Genomic DNA, 21,667 nt, shown 5'->3' with positions numbered 1-21,667 from the left:
TTGTTATTCCTTGGGCTTTGGTTTTTGCCGACACACGCAATTTTGTGGTCCATTAAAACAGTCAACGGCAGCAAATATCGCTGCGTTCGGTAGTTAGTCATGAAAAATTTATTAATTCGTTTAAAAATTAGATGGACAAAGGGCCGTTACAGTCCTAAATTTGATAAGATGATCCAATTCAAAGGTAAGTATTCAGTTTAAATGTATACAAAAAATCTAGTAGTAACTAAATTACCTTCCAGTTCCTCTTTACATATATGCCACATTTTATAGCATGTACACTTAGTTTTAGGTATTTTCATCAAAAAGCAGTGACACATATTTCGATCACATAATTGATTCACCAATAAAAATATTGTTCAATTAATATTTATATCGCGATATCAACGTTCATTTTATCGAGTTCATTCTTGGTGTGGCACTGCAATTGTACCAAGATAAGCTAGAGGCGATGTGTACCTGTGTTAGGTACCGCGCATCTCTGATAGTCTCGAGACGCGTGGAAATTGGCTCAAAACAACAAGCAATGGTAGGGAAATTCGTGGAAAATCGTCGAACAAATATAGAAAACTCTACAAAAAAGACCAAAGCAAGGTCAAGCAAAGATACTCACTAGCTCTCTCTCTTTCTACCTCGCTATCTCCGTCTCCCTCTGCTCTTAATGGATTGCCACGACTAACGTCACCGAGGTAATGACTCACTCTGCCTAATTTTTCGGGACCGCACTGTCTCTCGCTCTCTTGCTCTTTGTGTCGGAGAGCGTATGCGCAAAGCGCTTCGCTTAAGCGACTGGCGCACGCGTGCGAGCGAGACAGCCGTACAAACAAGTTGAGAGAGCGAGAACTACAGTGAAAAAACAAGTACAACAACTGCCAGCGGAGGCAGAAAATTTCTTCAATCGCCGCGAAGATTTCACAGCGTTTGGGCGTGTTTTCTCCGTTCCTGCCACAGCAAATCCCCACATATGCGGGTCCAATTAATTCATAAATAATATACCGAACGAACAGGAAGAACGCCGTCACGGTTCTGCTTTCAATTAAGAATATTGATTGAACAACTTTCGCGATACATCAAACTCCACTTCAAATTCGCATCTCTCTCTCTGTACGCGCTTAAGTGGGTGTGTGTGTGTGTGTGTGTGGGCAGCATTTGTATTAGTGCGTGAGCAAATTATTGTATAATCGCCAAAAAAGAAAAACAACAAAAGCAAAACGCCAACGCGAAAACCGAAAGCTATACAATTAGAAAAAACAAGCTGAGCTATGACTAAAATTCGTCTGTCGAACTAAGTAATTACGAAAAGATACCAAAAACTGCCGAGTACAAAAACCATCTAAAACATTCAAGAACGGACTGACCTACCGAATTAAATGATAACCCCAAAGTCATTAAAACTATAGCTGCCACAAAGAAAACCAGTTCTTGAGCCACTGCAAATCGAGCACGAAACCAGCTGATCAACTGAAAAACCCTCTGCAACAAGCACAAACAAATCAACGAGCTGTGCTGAATTCATCGATCATTCATCAACATGCAGGCCATCAAGTGTGTGGTTGTGGGCGACGGAGCGGTGGGTAAGACCTGCCTGCTCATCAGCTACACGACCAACGCCTTCCCGGGCGAGTACATACCCACCGTGTTCGACAACTACTCGGCCAACGTGATGGTGGATGCCAAGCCCATCAATCTGGGCCTCTGGGATACCGCTGGTCAGGAGGACTACGATCGCTTGAGGCCGCTCTCCTATCCGCAGACGGATGTGTTCCTCATCTGTTTCTCGCTGGTGAATCCGGCATCGTTTGAGAATGTGCGTGCCAAGTGGTTTCCGGAGGTGCGTCATCACTGCCCCAGTGTGCCCATTATCCTGGTCGGCACCAAGCTGGATCTGCGCGACGACAAGCAGACCATCGAAAAGCTGAAGGACAAGAAGCTCACACCGATCACCTATCCCCAAGGACTGGCGATGGCCAAGGAAATCGCAGCGGTCAAGTATCTGGAGTGCTCCGCCCTGACCCAAAAGGGTCTGAAGACGGTCTTCGACGAGGCCATACGATCCGTGCTATGTCCTGTGGTTCGCGGTCCCAAGCGACACAAGTGCGCTCTGCTCTAAGAACTTTGAACCCACGCAAATCAAAAAAAAAAGCGAAAAACTCTAAAAAAAAGGGAAAAAATGAGAAGAGAACAAAGCGCAAAATTCTGTGCAAAATATTCATATTCGCTTTGTTGGGTCTGCAGTTACAGCAGATAGTGTGAGTGCGAGTGCCAGTGTGAGTGTGATGTGAGTGCGAGTGTGAGTGCGTCTCCGGGTTGCGAGTGTGACGGCATGAGTGTGTGAATGAGTGAGCGTATTTTTGTTTTTTTATTGTCAGCTTTATGTGGGGGAGCAGCAGCCACAACAACAACAACAACAACAACAGCTATCGACAGCAAGGGGCTACATGGGATGGGCGGGGGGCGTGGTGGGGCAGGGGTCTCTGGGGGGCAGCTCACGGATAGAAAGATATAGACATAAGCATATAAGTATGATACTGTGCGTACACGGTGAAATAAACGTGGATGAACTTATAAAACTTTGTGAATGCAATATTGCTTAAATTTAATCAAATATTTTAATGGATTTTTCCTACTGCCACCACAATTTCTATATTGCTTTGGATTACATGTCTAAATTTTTCTGTTCTGAGTTATTGTTGCGTAGCATTTTTAATGACTAACCTTTTCTAGTATTTAGATTAAAGCACAGCTCATGACTTACAAGAATTGACATTTCAAAAATATTAAAAGTACGACTTTAGAAGTTTAACTATACTAATAAACGCAGAAAACACCAGCTGCAGTTAAATATAAACTAGTTGAAGTTCATAAAATGCCTTAAAAAGCAAGTGCATCATGATAAACAGCACACACTATATCTTTCTTGTGTTTTTGCGAAAGAAACTCGGCCTGAGAAACGTATGACAAATCAAATAAAATTAATTGTAAATAAATCTAGACGATTTAAAGCCTTTAGCGCCCGAAACACAGTCACTATAACAAGAACCAGATAGCTGTTATCTGGGAGGCCAGAGAAAAACCGCAGGAAAGGCCCCGCCTATGGCCAATATCTGAACAATCGGGAATCGGGGAATGTGGGAAGCCGACAAAAAAAAGAAACTTTCATTTATACATATAGTAGTTTTTAGAGTTACGAGTGAATGTGTGTGTCTGATCAATGGTCTTCCCGCTCAATGCATTTGCATTTGGCATTTGACTTGATTTAATGTATACTAAATGCACAATTAGCCACTACTTTGATGTTAATTTATATACTGATATTTATGTTAAATAAATGCATATACTTTGCCAATTTGTTTTTAACGAAAGAGAGCGGTAAATAAAAAAAAAAACACTTTATTTATATTAACACATAATTTACCAATAAAGAGTGTAATATTAATCAACCGAAATAAACGTGTGTATAAAGCTAAACAGTGAATTATGTTGGGACCAGAGTGCATTCCAGATTTATGTCTTCTATGGCAGTAATGTGGGGGCATATTCAAATGTTGTTATTGATGGTAATGCAATGGGGCTTGAACTCCTGAACTGCTGCATACTTTTCGGCGACTGCGGCAAATTCCAAACGCCCAGCAACTTTAATCTTATCTGCACCCGCATTTGTCACTAATTTTAGATAATTATTTCCGATTGCCGGACACGCCGGAAGTTCTGATCCCCGGACCGGTTGACTAAGCAATTTGCCAGTTCCAGTCCAATCATATATGTACCCATATACACAATGGCCACAATGGCTACATCATATTTATTTATGTTTTCGATCAATTCCATCTATTTCTGCAGTACACTTCGATTGTCATAGTGAGCCAGCTGTTGATTGATTGCCCGCGGTTATGATGAGGGGCAGGTTTGGGTGATTCGGGTGATTTGGGTGGGTGGTTTTGATGGTTTTGCCGTGTGTATGTGGCTCGTTAGCGGATGTCGGGATGTGGCCCCACACCGCCGCTGCTCAGTGTGAATTTGACAAATAATTACATAAGACAACCTGCTGTGCGAATTGTGCCCAACCTCCCGCACATTTCAATGGCCTCTGATGGATGGTTTTTGAAACCCCCCCACATCCACACCCATCATGCTTTTTGTCTGTGACGCGACGAATCGCATAATTGACCCACATTTTGAACAAACACCGCGGCCAGCCAGCAAAGCCAGCCAGCAATCAAAACAGAGAGGCCGTAAAGGATCGAGAGACCAACGAAGTCAATTTAATTAGCAGCAACATTTGGCTAGCATCTAGAACTGCAGCACCTCTAGAATTTGCACTTTTGGCTCTAGAATGCGACGCCGAAGAAGCCGCTGAGTGAAGAAGCGTTGACAGGCGTGGAATGTTCGGCATGTGCAGATACAATTGCCCTACTACATTGCATGCGGATACTTTGTTTCAGAACAATACAAAATCATAAATAATTTTCAATTAGTTTCATAAATTTGTGTTCTCTCGCATGCAAGTCATACAAACAACAGCTTTAATTGTATAGCTTAACTTGTGCTTCATGCTTGTTTCATTTATTTTGAATATTTGCCCACCTTCAATTCACTTTGATATCTATTACGTCTCGGAAAACATTTCATACACAAAAGTCTACCAAATATGCATAGTAATTTTTCTAAAATTCTTTTAAAATGTAAATGATTGTGCTTTTCCCAATGCGAAATGGCTTGCTCACCTATAAACAGAAGCAGAATTCCAATGGTCTCATAAATAAAAGGCATTTAATAAAATTAGCTTGCTTTTCCCTTGAATTCCCTTTAATTTTCAATCCCCAATCACGGTCCGAATTTTAGAATGTGAACGGGATGGGATTACGCCTTGATTACCCCCCTGCAAAATGGCCAATACCGCAAAGTGGACAACTGCTGTGCGATGCAAAACCATTGACAAGTGTCGCATAATCATGCCCCATGCCAAATGTAAATGCAAATGGAAAATGCTAAATGCTAAATTTATGCACTGCATGCGTGAAATTAAAAGCTTCCCCGGCGGACTTACAGCTCCATTTGGTCCTGATTTTCGGGCCAGGTTTGGCAAAAGAGGCTCGCGCAATTTGTCCGCTTTCAGGCGGTTAACAATTTGGCTAAATCAATTATACGCACGACGAGCAACGTGAAATCGACGGCTATTTTTCATGGCGATTTTCAGCTTAATTGAGAGATTTCCAGGGAAATCGTGGCCGTACGGGAAAGCCGAAAAATTTAATATGAAAATTTCCAAAAGAATTCCTTGTTGGCCACAAATTTCGTACGAAATGCCAATAAAATACGCTCCAGCGCAAAAATTCCATGCCACATAAGATGAAGGTAAACTCAGGTGAGCTTGGCGCTGGGCAGGTCAAAATATTTCACACTTCCGGTGTGGGGAATGCTGCTTGCACCTGAACCTCTGGCAACAGGATATGACAAGCTCACCTTATCACCCACCCCCTCTCTATTGGCAAGGCCACCCAGCCATTTTCTCAGCATATTTTCAGCGGCAACTTCCTGCCAGAAAACACATTGCAAATTATGATGCGAATACGAGTTGCGGACGGCGGCGAATGGGCGGAAATGTTGAGTTTTCCAAACGGCCAACTAGAAAAAATTTCATTTGTGCGCTGATGCTGATATTGGTTTTGGCTGCTCATGGAAAAACAGAGGAATATAGGACAAATCGATTTTACTCAAACTGGAAACGACTTCTATACATTTAAATAAATAATAATAAAAAACAATAGTTTTCACCTTTACCTTAGTTAATAGATATTGCTTTACAAAACTTTATTGTATTTAGGCAACATAATTTCACATTAAGGTCCTGACTTTTGAAGCGGAACCCCACGCGATACTTGCTGTGAACAAACAATAGCTGGAGCACTCAATTGATATGGATGGCCAACAGGCAGGACACGCAGGACATTCGATGGGCTTGTGGTGATAAAGCGAAGCCATCTAGTGGCGTAACCAATATCCGTTGCAAGGATTACGCATGTGGGTACCTTCCTCGGACTTGTTATTGATAATCTTTGTCATGGCCTGCATGGCAACGTAAAGCATCGACAGTGGCTAACAAAAAAGCAAGGAGTCACAGGACAACAGCGTGCCGGAAGAGGATGCAGTCAACAAAATTTCAAAACTTGTACCTTTACTAGTTAGAATAATTTTATACATACATTAAACTTTAAAGATAATGTTTAAATGTTTTAATGTTTTTTTTATTGATAATAAAAGAAAAACCATTTTTAAAGAAAATGTTTACGGTGATAAACTATAAGCTGTTAAGTAATGTTAGATACTCATAATTCTGGAATGTACACAATTTAGCCGTAGGAAAATAGTTCCTATAGCTGAAATTAAAAATGGAGTATCTCAATATTTTTGATTGTGTACAAGATGGGCCAGGACTGTCGTCCTGCGGAGTAACGAACTGCGGCAGGACCAGACAGGCGACGGGCCTTGTTTGTCCCGTCGATCGATGCAGCTGGAGTCGTGGCGAGTCGAGTGTATTAAAAACAAAGTCACACTGTGTGTCCTGCATCCTTGTACGCTGCCAAAGTCAATGAACAGCGACGTGGGACGTGTACGTGGATGTGGATGTGGAAGTAGACCGGCTGCCAGGACATGAAGCGTGTGCGAAAGTTTCGCACAATTAGGATGCCTCCTCCTTCTCGGGGCAATAAAAAAGTTTAAAGTTGCGTTTAAATATGCATTCCATAATTCATGGATGCAGCAGCAGCAGCGGGGGAGCTTTGATTTTCCAGTCGACGCCGACAGCAACACGTTTCCGCCATTTTGTTGGCTGGCTGGCAACTTGTTGCATTTTCTACATTTGCATGGTTGGAAAATGATGATCGGGTGGGTAAGTGTAAGGGAAATGTTGACATCCCGAACACGTTGAAATTTCCGCCAGACAACGAGCGATGCTGAAATGCTGAAAAGCTGAAAGCCTGAAAACTTGCCAGTCTGACATTCAAATCGACCAACTGTACGTGTGTGAGATTTCAGGTGTGCATACTGAATTTGAGTATGATTCTATGTGAGGCTTTTCGTTTTCAATTAAACACAATTACATGTCCAACTGTCAGCTTTCAGTTAATAATGAACACAAGACACAACTAAAACACAGGCCAGCATCCCAAAATAGGTGTCACTTAGTTGCGCCCCAGGTAGTAGATGGTGCTCAAAAGTATCTGAATTTTGCGCTACACTCTATTTTTGACCACCTCCCTCTGCTGCACAGTTCAAAGATTTTCCCCACACCCTTCTTCCCATTTGTGTGTTTGGCTTTTTAAAAATATATATGTAAACAAAACACACACCGTCATGGTGTTCATAGTATTTACATTCGCGTATAATGATTTTTGGGGTAAATAGATGGATAGAATTCTCTGTGGGATCGAATCTAATGAAATCAAATGAACTTACTTTTTAATATATGTATATATTTCCCGCACCAAGAACGTATCTAGAGCAGAGAAAAATTATTCACCCTCGGCGCAGATTGACATTAATTGTTTAAATTGAAGCGGATACGCTCGACTGGCCAGCGGAATTCTTATAAATTTTATTCCGGCACGGCTGAATTCCATCGAAGGATTTACGCATCCCACTTCGGACTTTGGACTTTGGGAAACTTGCTTGAAGGGCTTAAGTAATGACGGAAACTTTGGGAATTTATGGAAAGAGGAAACTAGTAGCGAGGGGTTTCTAAGATTTACTAATGCAATTATTAACATGGTATGATGTAACCAAATTACTTTGGCCGGAAATTTACTTAAAGGGTTGAGTAGTTTATAGTTCAACTTCGGACACTTAGGTACACCATAGAAGAACCACTTTCTGCTGTCAGTTTAATCACAAAATGAGTTAATCAAATTAGTCTTAATAAAACACTAATATATATACATTTGTCACCCCAAAACCACCAAGTGTTAAATGTATTCAGAAATGCTTCTTTCCCCGAAATTTCATGCATTTGACGCAAATTCGGGGGAAATCCTCGCCCTCTTTGGTAACTGATGTCTCTGAGGACACTTTATCATGGCTCGCGAGGCTCAAACAATTGTTGCAAATGGAGCTCAGCGACTAAGTGGTTTTATTTTAAATCTTTCACGTTCAGCACAGAGTCACCGAAAAAGTCACAGAAAAAATAAGTGAGAGCGCGGAAATCTGAAGCTTTATTACAACAAGTTGCTTTCAAAAACTCAACAGTCGCGACAAGTTGTAAGCGGAATAATTTGGTTTTTCTGTATTTCTGTTTTGTCAGCTCTCCTTATTTTCTTTTTTCCATCTGAAGCTCAATTGTTTGGTAAATGTCAGTCTTCATTTGTCAGCTACATTCACAGTTGGCTTAAGTGGCTTCGTTCTTGGGCGGAGGATACAGATATACTAGATTTATATATCTATATAAGGTTTATATATATATCTTTAAAGGTGGCCCATTCTACTTTACACCCATGGGTGGACATTTAAAATTACAATTGAAATTGAAAAATTCCCAACGAAGCACTTACTGTCGATTATCCCAGGGCGCAGCTTATAGGAATCCTATAAATATTTAGTATAGCTTTTCAAGGACTAATTCTGATTAATTTATCAATCGATTTGCCGATGAGCCTTGACACGAAATGCCAGACTCTGGATTTATGGCCCAACATTACGAGCTGACTAGCTAATTATTTCGCTGTGTTTCGCCTTGGCTTTCGCCCACTTAACAACTGCCTGTCTTTGTTTCTTGGCAGTGAATCAAGCCTGGAATCAATAAAATCCCGTGGCACATGAATTCAAACACGTAAACCCCAAAACAAAAGCCTGCAAATGTGCATGGCATCAAAATCAAAATCAAAAGGGGCCAAAACAACAAAAGCCAACAGCGAACGAAAGTGAATTTCACGCCATTGGCCAAAACGATTTTCCGGTAGGAAGGCATCAATCAGATCGGAAAATATTTCGTTTCGCTTACTTATTTATGCGTCCCTGGCGTATGCGTAATATTTCGATGGTTTATTACAAGCTCATTCAATTCACAAAGCTGCATAGTTGAAGCAAGCCTAATATGCATATTTATTCATTCTAATTTATTGAATATATATATTAAATTACGAGCTCGTTATATTTGCACGCTAATTTAAAGTTTTTATAGCTAAAAGTTTGCAGTTGGCAAGCTTTTATTAGTACTAAGCACGATAGAATAAATTAACAAACACGACAAAAGTATCCTAGCTTTCATATATCTTTAGGCATTAGGAAATCTAAAAAGTTAAATCTAAAAGCAATATAATTAATAAAAACTTAGCAAATGCAAAATTTGGAATTCTTGAATTGTTTTACTGCTGATAATATCAATTATAAGCTTGTACAAATTTAAGTGCAACATTGCAATACGTTTTTTATGTTAAACCGCCTGAAATGAAACGATCTAAATCGTTAAACGTTTTACAAGAAACGTGAAATGGAAACGTTTCTTTTTTTTCCAGTCATTTAAGATAAATAACCCGAGACATCTGTGCCACAAAGGAATGCTAATCAAGTGGGAAGCCGGAGCAATGAAATTATCGACCGATTTCGGATTCCCCGTGGTTTCTCGTTCCCATGTTCGTGTTCCCTAAGCTCCCTAATTGAACTCTTTTTCTTTAAGCCCGCTTCCGCGTTTCTGTCAAATGGAGCATGTAAATCCAACCCACCGGAATGCGCCACCCACTCCATTGCACATTGAGTCAGGTGACCTTGTGGCAGTGGTTGGGTTGGGCGATGGGGATGGTGATGGGGATGGGCCATCTTGTTTAACTCAAGCCGCAATGGGCCATTTGCTGTTACATTAACCCACTATGCACAGCTCATAAATTAGGAGGCATCTCAACACCTGCGAATTGCAGTTGCAGTTGCATCGCCATCGCCATCGGGCAGATGGCTTTAATATGCTCGGAATTTCGCAGCGAAACCCCACAATAAACACTGATTTTCATTTTGACTGCAGAAAGCGTTAAATAGTTTTGTGGTTTTTGGCTGTTTAGATGAAAAGTTAATACGGCTGCGGCTTTGGATGCGTCAGCTGCCAAAAATTAACAGGTGAACTATGCACTAAAAAAATCCATATTAAATCATTTTTCAAAGGTTACAATTCTAGAGGGTATATATAGGTATATCACCTAGAAAACTAGTTTCTTAGGTATAACAAATGCTGTACCATAAAATTGGAACGTTTTTTGTTTATATTATTCACCTTTACGCAAGTCTTTCGAATACTTGAACCTAGGTGACGACGACGAAGTTGTTGAAATTTTTATCATATTAATACAATTCCGATGGAGCAAGTACGTGGAAATGGTAGATAAGCTAAACTACTTGCATAAATTAGGCGCAGATAAATAAACACGATCGAGATGAATAAGTCTAAGGAATTGTACACATGTGACCGAGCTGTTAGGCAATCGAAAGTCTATGCAATTAAAATGCTATAAAGTTTTTCACAAGCCCATCACCGGAACATAAACTCAGCGTGTACTTGAATGAGAATCCATCGGAGCCATAAAATATATGGCCAACAATTTGTTTGAACTATCGTCGCCTGCAAAGCGCCAAGGACAACGCATTGTATCTTACTATTTCTGTCTATTTATTATGCTGCGTACAGCCATAGAATTAGCCATAAAACCATTGCATACTGTGTGACATTCTATTGGGAGTAATTCGTTTATAATAAAGCGAATAGCAGCAGGCGTCATTTTCCTGGCAGACAGGAACCCCTCCATATCAAGGCACTATTCAGTTTGGTGCCGCAATAACAGAAAATCTAATAGCCATAAATGTGGCGATTTTGTGGATTTCTAGCCCAAAAACGGGCCGTAAAAATGGTAGCCCCCTTCCCCGATTTATCGCCGTGTGTTTAACAACATGTTAACATGTTGACTATTGCAATGAGCATTTCGTATGCGGGCGTGCCCGTAAATCAGGCAATCGACTGTGAGCCACAACAACAGCCAAACATTAACCCCGGAAACCCCAAATCCGTTTCCCGCAGGATTCGGGCCTTTTTGCGGTCTGACGGGCCATAATATGATTTAACCTGCGGTTTGCGTTTGCATTTGGTTTGATTACCGATTTTGGGTTTTTGCTTTTGTTGGTCTCTCTTAATGGGATGGTCTCACTCACTGTGTTTGCTTAATATAATATTTTTGTAATAATCCTTTCCATATTTCAATAGCATTTGACAAACTCAACTAGCTGAATAAGTTCTTATTATGACTGAATACAGATTGCAACACTTCAGATCAGTTTTATTTATGTAACATTTTCCTTTCCATATTTCAATTGCACTTGAATAACTCAACTAGCTAAATAAGTTGTTATAATGACTGAAAACAGATTGAAACACTTCAAATCAGTTATATGTAACATTTTCATTTAGACATTTTCTTTCTTAATTTTTAAATTTTTTTAAAAATATGTTTGGGACTAGGACCAAACTTAATTTGATTGAGCCAAACATCTACCCAATTAATTTATTGTTCCCAGCACCATCGCAATCCCATTTTCAAACCTATTCCGCTCATTTGTATCTCCACTCGGCCGGTCTGTCTAGTTATTATGCTGTTATTTATATTTCAGCGCGAAATTCTCAGTGCCCCCGAATGTTGCACAATTTTCGTTTTTCTGTTTTTCTGTTTTCCTTCGCTTTGTTTGTTTTTTTGTCATCAAACATGTTGCGTGTCTGGCCGCCGTGTGCAATTTAAGCGACTGGGGTTAAGGGGGTGCAGAAATTCGGGAGGAGGGATGACAAACTTTTGCCACGTAAATGATTTGTTTTGTCAATTATTTTGTTAGCCAACATGCAACAGCAGAAGCAACGGCAGAGTCTCAGCTGATAACATCAAAACAAAGGATCCCATCCCATAATCCCAAAGGAATAACTTTTTCGGGCTCCGATTTAATTGAGAGGCGTGGCCGCACAAATTGCATCAAGATAAACAAACATTTCCGTAAACGGGCAGAAAACAGCAACGGAGTTGATGTGTCCCAGATTGAAAGTCCGATACAGTCTGATTTACTGATTTTGAGATTTTCTGATTTTTCAAAGATTTTATTAAGTGCTGGGCGAGGATCGCTTCGTTTGAGATTGTCTGCGGCATCTGTTTAGACAAGTGAGTCGCATGCATAAATATTTATCGCACTCGCAGCCAGCTGATTATTTATCGCCTGGCGGAAGAGTAAAAAAATAATGAAACACATGTGCACTCGACTCTCTCCTGCTTTTCAAATTAAAATCAATGCACATTTGGCTTTCGGGCGGCCTACAAAAATAATAGAAAAACAGAGTTTTATGGGGGAAGAACGCCAAACAAAAAAAAAGGAAAGGAAAATCCGTTGCTGAACTGGCAATTGAGTGATGGATGGATTGGCATTGGCCCCACTACCATTCGGCAGTTCTTTTTTATGCCTCTCGTCTTAATTAACATGCGCGACATTTTGTTATTTCTCTTGTTTTTTGTTTTATTTTTTTGTGTGACATATGCTTAGGTTCTGACGTTAGGGGACTAGATATTCGGTAGAAATTACCTTAGCGCAACTGGAACTTGTACACCATTTAAAATCGTACACACACGATAGCTCACTCACTAATAATATCTTTGTGGTAAATTCATTTGCTAATGATGCGCCTGGCCAGAGAAATAATTTTCCCAATTCATTGCACTAAATTTGTGGCACTAATTGCACTTAGCCGCAATCGCGATAACTCAAAATAACACACGCGGCACCCAAGATTCCAAATATTTAGGAGGAAAATATTTAAAAACACATTGACATAGAGAGATCTCTTGACTTCAATTTGAACTGAAAATTTGGCGAACTGAACAGCGTACAGATGACCGTTTCACAGTGCGGGCCGTTGCCAACTGAATCGGTGGATGGGAATCGAAATAAAGCCAGCCCCGAATCGCTGGCAAAAGGCTCGTATATCTTTCGGATTTTCCGCTCGTTTCGTTTGGTTTCGGTTCGGCTATCTGTCGGATTTTGGCTTCGTGTGGAAAAGCCGGCAAAACAAAATGTAAATAACAGTGGGCAGGAGGGTATATTGGTTGCATGGGCGGGGTGCGGGGTTTGGGGGTTATGGGAAACCGGCTTTTGGTCTCAGTGTTGAGCTTTGCAGATTTTACGCCTTACGACCCAAAACTTCAGACGAATGGATGTGTGCCCCCTGCTCCATAAAAAATCCCCACCCACTACACCCACCCCCTCTGTTTGCTTTGTGGCTTTTCGGGGTTGTTGTTAGAGAGTGTGTCGGTGTGTGTGCGTGTGAGTGTGTGTGCCGACGTTTGTTTGTAGATACTTCGGCTTGGCCTGCAATTGGCGGGAAATTTTGTGGATCGCATTTGGAGTGGCTCCTTGAAGCCATTAATGTTTTAGAAATTAATATCTGATAGAGTTATGCAGATTAATTGGCATTAAGTTAGCTCCTAAAGCAGGTAATTTATCATATTCACTTATTTTTATTGCAATCATATTGTTATTGTAACATAATAACTCGTTTTAAAGTTTTGAAACTTATGTGCTAAATTTTAAAATTATAACTCGAATTTTAGATCTAAAAATATGCGCTTTTAAAACAAGATTTAGTTTCTCAGATTTGAAATCACTTAAATTAAAGGCCTCTAAATACTAATTTTATAGCTTTCTAAGTTCGTTAATGATTTTCTCATTCAGTTTATTCTTTGTATGTTTTCAGAAGACCCAAATAATGAGGTTAATATACGAAAAATGTATAAATCCAGCAACATATATTTGGAAATGTTTGCAATAAGAAAACCTTAAATCCTTCTAAAATTACTTATCAAAAACGGCAATTAGTTACTTTTGAAATCATACCTTGCTCAACTCACAATCCACCTTGTCAACATGTTGCAGTAGCCTCAAATGTTGCCAACACGCATCGCTCATGCGCCCTGTTGTCCCATTTGCCGTATTCTTCGTTGTTTTTCTTTGCCTCCTCCCGCACCACCGCCCCCTGGGCCGTCCCTTACTACCCAATTACCAACACCATTGCCTATCCCAACCAACACGAGCGACCGCCTAACGCTGCCAAAGTGACAACCTTTCAGTTTTATCGCTTCTACATAGCCATGGTTTGTATGTTACTGATTGTGTGCCAATGTTTGCAAGGGGGGTATCTATATGTGTGTGTGTGTGAGTATAAATAATGTAACAGTAAATTAGCGTGTTTGACACACTGTGGGCGTGGCCAAACGGTGCGTGCGTTGAACAATCTCAATCAAGCTAATATTTGTAATTGCGAATAAGTTGAAAATAAAAAGAAGTTAAAATGAAAAGAAAGTTAAATTAAAAATAAAAATCTAACATATTCTGCTAGGAAAATATTTAATATTAAAATAATTCGAACTATTAGTTAATATAATTTAATATATGAACATAATTGAGTATCTACACCAATCACTATTATTCCAAAATTACCCAGTTTCTGCTGCTAAAAATCCAATAAAATTCTTTGTAAAGATATATATTTATATATTAAAATATGCACATCAACTAAATTATGCATATTATACATTTTTATTTGACACACTTTTATATCATGATAAATATAAAGAAATATATTTCTTCTCATTAAATAATAATCCAAATAATGTGACTCAATTAAAAATGATTTCATGCGTATTCTCTAATTGAATCAAAATTTATATTCAATGTTCCTCTTTTCATAAAATCGAGAAGAAATTATTTTTATATTACCGTCCCTGGCCAATTACATGTTGCAAAAACAAAAGGCGTCCGCTTCTGATTTTTATTTCGATTTTTATTATACTCACAACGAAAGAAAATTTGGACATTGGGAAAACCCAAAGCGAAACTGGCAAAACAACAAAAGTAAACGTCAGGAAATCGAATAGAATTCCGAGTTCGACAAATCTCTGCTCATTATCTCTTTCAGAAACTAAATAATAATATTAAAATATTTAATGCGTTATATTTGCAAAATTAAAGTTTTAAATATCACAATTTTAGTGTACTATGTACCAATTAAAATCGCATAATCAAAAGTCAACAAAAGGAACTGCTAAGCAAGTAAACAAGCGGACACAGCGAACACCAGACAAATAATTAAAAGCCAAAGGGGAGCAATCTAAGCAAAAACTGCTTTTACCCGCTCCGAATATATCCATTTCGTAGAACATCAAATGGGCCAAGACGTAAATAAGATCGTCTTCCTCTCATTTTGGGGGAAAATCTTGAGAGTCCACAGCAGGCGCCACCAAAGGGCACTCGATGAGATGACGCGATCGCAGAGTTCGCCTCACATCCGAGTGATCACAGACTTTTCGCACCTGTACAAATCAGGTGTTGTTTTTCGCTTTATTGTAGTGTCTGCTGGCCAAAACGTATTTTTGGTTCATTGCCAAACAGGCGAGCAGCAAAGAAGTGACTGACTATGCCAAAATATCTTCAGACACTGCGTAGTGAGTAGGTATTTTCTTGGATGAACATTTTTTAAAGATCTTTTTGGAAAATTAAAATTTTGTTTAAGATTTTAAAGGGATTAAAAGGGTTTGTATTATCAGATGACCTCTTAAAAACTTCACTGTCATACTAAGTATTTTTTATTACTATTTCATTGCTTGTAAAATTCCTTAAAAGTACGAAACGCACTGTATTTATGTCCAAGTCTCCATTTCCAATATTTTGTATGCTTATTCCCAAGAATTAATTTCGTTGTTTTATTTTTATTTATTTTTTTTTGCTGGCTTAATTTTGTTGCTCATAGTTGATCAGCTAGTAATAATTATATTAAACTTCCTTAAGTAAGGAAATTGCATTATCGATTATTAACAGATTGTTATCAGGTAAATTAAAGTAAGATTTGACCAATTAAGTTCAATGGACTTCGCTCCTACAGAAGATTATTAATGGACCTTTTCAGGCACAATCCAATCGGGCACGTACAATAAATCTGTCTTTTATTTGCCTCAATTAAATATGATCGAAGGAAATCCTCGACCATTGGCCGTATATTTGGCCCAAAGGGATTTCGTGGGCCGTGACTTTTTGCCCAATCCGTGGGCCAGAAATTCTCACCGGAATTTTGGAAAGTGCGGTGTGTTTGTAGTTTCATTCCCCTTGGAAATGTGCCTGTAAATTGGCCCAACTGTATTTCATGTCGTGCGCTGAAATATGCGAACCATTTTTAAGACTTAATTGTTATGGCTGTAAATTATACTTGGCGGTGATATATGGGCTCTTCAACGGTGCTATAATCATTATTTCCGAATGACTAAGTGGATGCTAAATCTTTTTGAAGAAGCTAGTGCGCTGAATTTTTATTGGTTTCTAATTGGCCATGTTTCACAAGAAGAAAAGGTTTATATCAATAATAAATTTATTCGCCTATATGGAACTTTAAATCTTCTTCTTAAGAAATAAAGTTTAACTCAATAGTATTTTTTGTTTTATTTAGTCACATTTAAGATCCCTTTTATTTCTCCTTGTCTAATATATTAATCCCGCCACCCATCCATCTCAGCTGGCTAAGCATTAACCCCATTTGGCCTAAATGGATTCCCGTTTGCCTTGATGAATGCATTTCCCTGACGGCACGAAAGCCAAAGGAAATATCACATACGAAAGTCATTCGAAATAATTGCATAATGAATAGGCAGGACAAACGAGAAGGGGTCAGAGGGCACTGTTCCTCGTCCTGTTCCACGTCCTGTGCCTTTTCCTATTCCTATTCCTGTTCTCGTTCCGGTGGCAGAAACCCCCAAAGTATTCCTGCTGGCTAGCTGCGTGTGGTTAATCAGTCCGATTAATCTACGCAGGACGAGTGCAAGTGTTTTGCGAAGGCGGAGGACACGAGCCAGCGAGCAGTCCTTGTTGATGATGATGTTAATTTGCACATAAGTTGCACGTGTAGCAAAACGGGAGCAGGTCCCGAGCAGGATCAAGGAGCTGTATCCAGCAATTAATTTACTTTGGCAGGACATGCGACCAACGACCGACGACCGGCCGCCTGCTGGGACGGCACTCAGGGGGGTGGGTGTCCTTGCTGGCGGAGCAGCTCATTACGGTTTGCCGGTGGCATTGTCATATGGAAAGTCTTGGCCGGATGACAATGTGAAAGCCGCATTTAATTGGCATTGGGAATTCGCCGGAGTCGGTTAAAGAATGGCATGGAAGTGGGAATGACAAGCCAGCCAACGGAGAAATGACAATGACTCCGAGTTCGAATCCTTCATTCATACAGGACGAGTCCTGCAGTGCAACTCACAGTTGGAGACTTTTGATTGGCATGTCCCACATAGGGACAGTGCGTGTCATAGCCATATTGCTTTAGCAAGTTGTACTTCTAAGGGAACTTAAGAATGCGTAGATTCTTATAAATTACTTATTGAATATGACCCATATAATATATATTTACAAAGTTCAGCCTTATTTGTTTTAATTACATTTCATAAATCACATATCCATCCAAAATTAGACTGATGTGTAAGTGAACGCTTTCGTGTTGAGTCAACGCAAACGGAAGTGCAAATCACGAGTCTTATTAAAAGTTTATTTTTGATCATTAAGAGAATAATGCATCGATATACGAGTCTTGAATATTTGGGCAGGTGCTTAGGAGAGGGAAAAGTGGGTGGGCAAAACATAATTTGCATTTCATTTAGCCGTCAAATGGTTTAAGTAAATTCTGCGGCTGAGGGGCAATGCGGATTGTTCGCCGAGATCCGGCGGAAATGACGGCTATAAAAGCCAACTGCCGTATGCGGGATACGTGTAGCTAAACAACCGTAAAATATATGCAAACCCCAGACTTTCTGCCACCCCGCACGCACGCACAGCAAAGACAATTAGTGTAAGGCAAGCCATGCCATGCCACGCCCCCTCCGGCGCCCACTTCGTGACTTTTGGCGCTTCATCCTGGAAACGTTTGGATTCCCCTCCCCTGCACCCTCTTCAAAAAATGAAGAAAAATACCACCCCTTACCTCGGTTTTTCCTTTTCACACATGAGCATTTTCTTATTTGCACAATGCGAACTGAGCGAATGAAATAGGGTGCGGCAGAGGCCATAAAGCGAAATTAAATAAAAAATACTTGCATAAAAATAAAAAGCAGGCAGAACCGTGGAAAACCCCAAGGACACGCCACTCTTTGTTTGAAGATTTCATTTGCGTTGAAAATGCTTATCAAATGTGGTGCGTAATGTGCCATTTTTGGGGCTCTCCCCATCTCGAAACGAGTTTATTTTGAGACCTAATTAAATGCGCAGCTTAAAAAATGCGATTAAGGAATTCATGAGATTGTGGCTTCACTTTGGTTACATGTACATATATGTACATATTATAAGAACAATTGGATTTTCTTCAACATGATTGTGTACACTTTTGTACACAGTTGAGTGTGCAAGCACAGAACTCAACTCAAATAGAAAACTCAATTAAAACGTTTGCATTGATGAAATAAAAGTTAATTGCTTGAGCATATTTACTTAAAAGTAAATCAAAGCAAATGCATTTTGATTTATTGACCGAAAGAACACAATTGAAATTTATATTAAATATGCTTATTTGCTTAGACTTTTTCTTAACTTTATGCATTTTTCTCATATAAAATTGGCAAGAATACTGCTTGAATGTGCCGATTACAATTATCCAAGCCTCATATATTACCAGATCCCAGGCTAGCCCAACACGCCATTGCCACCTCATGGAAGTGAAATAATTCCTTGGGCAAAAGCACGAAAAAGTTCCATAAGAATTAATTCCCCAGGACGACTGCTGCTCCGTGAGGACGAAATTCCTCTAATCGAATTAGTGGAATTAATTTTTGATGATATTGAAATTAGTGGCAGGCAGCACCACAAATTTCACCCACTTCGATCCGGAGCGAGAAGAAGGTACTATTTGCACCGCAGGGGGTTGCCGAAGCCAACTACAAAACACTTTTGGCTGTCCCGCATTCCTCGATGGCGTGTGGGTGCATAAATTTTGGTTTGACATACCGGGCTTGACTTTTGGCCCGTCGCCATTCATTGTGCTCTTTTGGACCACTTGATTCTGGCATGTATGGACATACACATATACACACTGTATATATTACGTATAGGTAGGGCTGAACTCCAACCCTCGAGTAACGACGTCTTCCACCTTCATTATTAATGACTCTTCGACATGTGTGTCAGGTTCGGCGAGCGGAAGTTTTGTTGAAAAGCAATTTTATTTACTTTTATTTCGTGCCGTGTTGCAACAGCAACTGTTACTGCTGATATTCTTCGATTTGTGCTTATAAATGGGTGGCTGCTATGTGTCATGTTATTATTTATTGTGTGCTGCAAATTAAATGCCAAAATACGTTGAATATTTAATGCAGCTCTGCTTAAAGTTTGCCGCCCCTCAACACGTGAGTTGGCGTTGAAGTTGCCAAGTTTTCGCTACATTTCCTACATTGTCCTTGTCCTTGGGGCACTCAGCCACCCAGCCACCCAGCCACCCAACCACCCATCCACCCACCTCCGCCAATCCACCCACCAGGACATGATAGCACTCTAACTGCTGGCAAAAATAAGGACCTGCAGGCGCGAGTGAGAGCGCAAGTGTTTGCATGTCAGCGAGTAATAAGCACAAGGGCCATAATAGTTTTGCCAGTTATTTTATTTTTGTTCTCTCTCTCCGCCCGCGAAGCATTTGCGCCCCAAAATTCCGCCACGATTACGCGGCCATGACTTGAAAGCCGCCAAGAGCCAACTGCTCCTGCTGCAGATAGCAAAAACTTTCAGGAGATCAGTTTGGTGCTTACCTATGACCTTCCAACTAAAATAGTTTTAATAAAGTAATTTCTTATCTGAATATATGAATTGTTATTATATGCCATTGTGCCAAAGAACTCACAATACTAGATGGTCAATGAAAATGAAAGAGAATTTTCAATTCATAAGGTTTTGTATTAAGTTACAGATCTTGAACCTTTTTCTAAAATCAAAATTGGGATGATTGTTAAAATATTTACTTTTAACGTTATGTATAAAAGGTTTGTCCTAATAAATTCCATACTCTTATAAGTTTTTCAGTGTAGACTAGACCAAATGGAGGAGGCCAAGTCAGGCCAAAATAGCTAAGAGCCGAAGAGAGCAGGCGCCTCCACCTCGTTGAGCGTCTTGGGAGGCAGACATAAATGTTGGACATTAACGGGTAATTTTCTTGCAATTTTGTAGTCGTTAGCGTTTTGTGGCAAGGACGATGACGACGCGCCGCGTTGACAACAGCAGGCAAAAATTTAATTTTCGCCCAAAAATGTTGCGCCACAATTCGCATAAATTGTGCAGCTAATTTCGGGTGGCAGCAACAGAAGCTGCTGCATTCGCGGCGGCGAGGACTTAACCAAAAATATATGCAACTTCTGCAATTATTTAACTTGCAGCCTTAAAGCGCCAGCAGAAGAGGCAAAAGCAATTCGGAATGGAAATCCATTAGCGGCGGACAAATTTGTAATTTCCGCTGTTGGGCACACGCACGCAGGACACCCTGAACACCCAGGACATCCAGGACACAGCTGGACACTCGGCTGGACAGCCACCTCATCGCTGTTTTTGAGGTGTGTTCGGTCAGGTAATTTCATTTACCTTACTCATTTAGCACGTTTCTTTGAGTGAGGGTCGCGACAGGGGTTGCCAGGGGTTGTGGATGTCGGTTGGTGGGAGGTAGGAGGTCCGGCTTTTTCCGGCTGTTTGCATGATAAAAATCACATACACTCCTTAAATTTCAACAGCACGCGATGCCGGATGATTATCCTTGAACCAAAAAAACCAAAGGAACCCAAAAAAGAAAAGCACCAAAACGGAGAGGAAACAGCATGAGAGGAGTGCAACCCACACCTCTTTCATGGCGTGGCCTTTGTCTCCTTTTGCCGGGCAGCAGAGACTCAACCTTTTTGACTTTCCTGATAGAAATTAATGCTCTGGCTTTTGTCCTCATAAAATTTTATTTGGACTAGTCTGCTATTCATTCGCCCACCGCACGCAAGCTCCAAGAATCCAGCTTAAAGCCGAACTCCACCTTCCCACCTTCCGGTTCCGGCAACTTTTTAATGAAATTCCATAACCTGGTAATCAAAATCCAGCACCCGGATGACCAGAAATATGCCCAAAGACTTGACGCCGGAGCGGCGACAAGATTGAACGGAAGTTGTCAATTATTCAGGCTCACACTACCAAATTTATTTGCCCCGAGGGTTGCCTCGAATTTTCTGCCTAAAATCCTTGCATAAAACACAAGAGATGCATACAGATGCATACAAGCATACAGGCTAAAAATAATAATAAAAAGTATTGTACAAATGTAGTACTTAGTTATTAAAGAATAAAATGTATTGTCTTGATTTCGAACTATTATTGTAGTAGACATTCTACTTTCATGGGCAAACTACGAGTATGGCATGCTCAATTTGCTACAAATCAGACTGGAAATTAACCTAACTCCTTTTCTGTCCGTAGCCTGCCAATCCTGCAATCTGTTTCCACCTCCGGGACGCCAGCTCCTCTGAGTTTTGTGTCCCCGTTCTAGGCTCAGTTTAATTTACATTTATCCACACGCTTAACCAGTTTGCTGGTTGCCCCAAGACTCCAGGTGGAGAGT

At 40.2% G+C, this 21,667-nt stretch overlaps 2 protein-coding genes across 2 annotated transcripts in view; one reads left to right on the top strand and one right to left on the bottom strand.

The window, feature by feature from the left end:
- The window catches only part of LOC122618650 (transcription factor kayak), a 32,346-nt gene extending 19,451 nt beyond the window's left edge, over positions 1-12,895 (bottom strand). The window contains exon 1 of the mRNA XM_043795233.1: positions 12,586-12,895. The gene's annotated coding sequence lies outside the window, so the exon portion shown is untranslated. The remainder of the gene's footprint in view (positions 1-12,585) is intronic.
- LOC122618654 (ras-related protein Rac2) lies at positions 911-3,468 on the top strand. Its single transcript, XM_043795238.1, has one exon. It carries the CDS (start codon positions 1,532-1,534, stop codon positions 2,108-2,110), a length of 579 nt encoding a protein of 192 aa, XP_043651173.1. The 5' UTR covers positions 911-1,531; the 3' UTR covers positions 2,111-3,468.
- Positions 12,896-21,667: the final 8,772 nt, after the last annotated feature.

The sequence above is a fragment of the Drosophila teissieri genome, chromosome 3L, assembly GCF_016746235.2.
Source record: "Drosophila teissieri strain GT53w chromosome 3L, Prin_Dtei_1.1, whole genome shotgun sequence".
Classification (NCBI taxonomy): domain Eukaryota; kingdom Metazoa; phylum Arthropoda; class Insecta; order Diptera; family Drosophilidae; genus Drosophila; species Drosophila teissieri.
This window is presented reverse-complemented; position numbering and strand designations above follow the sequence as displayed.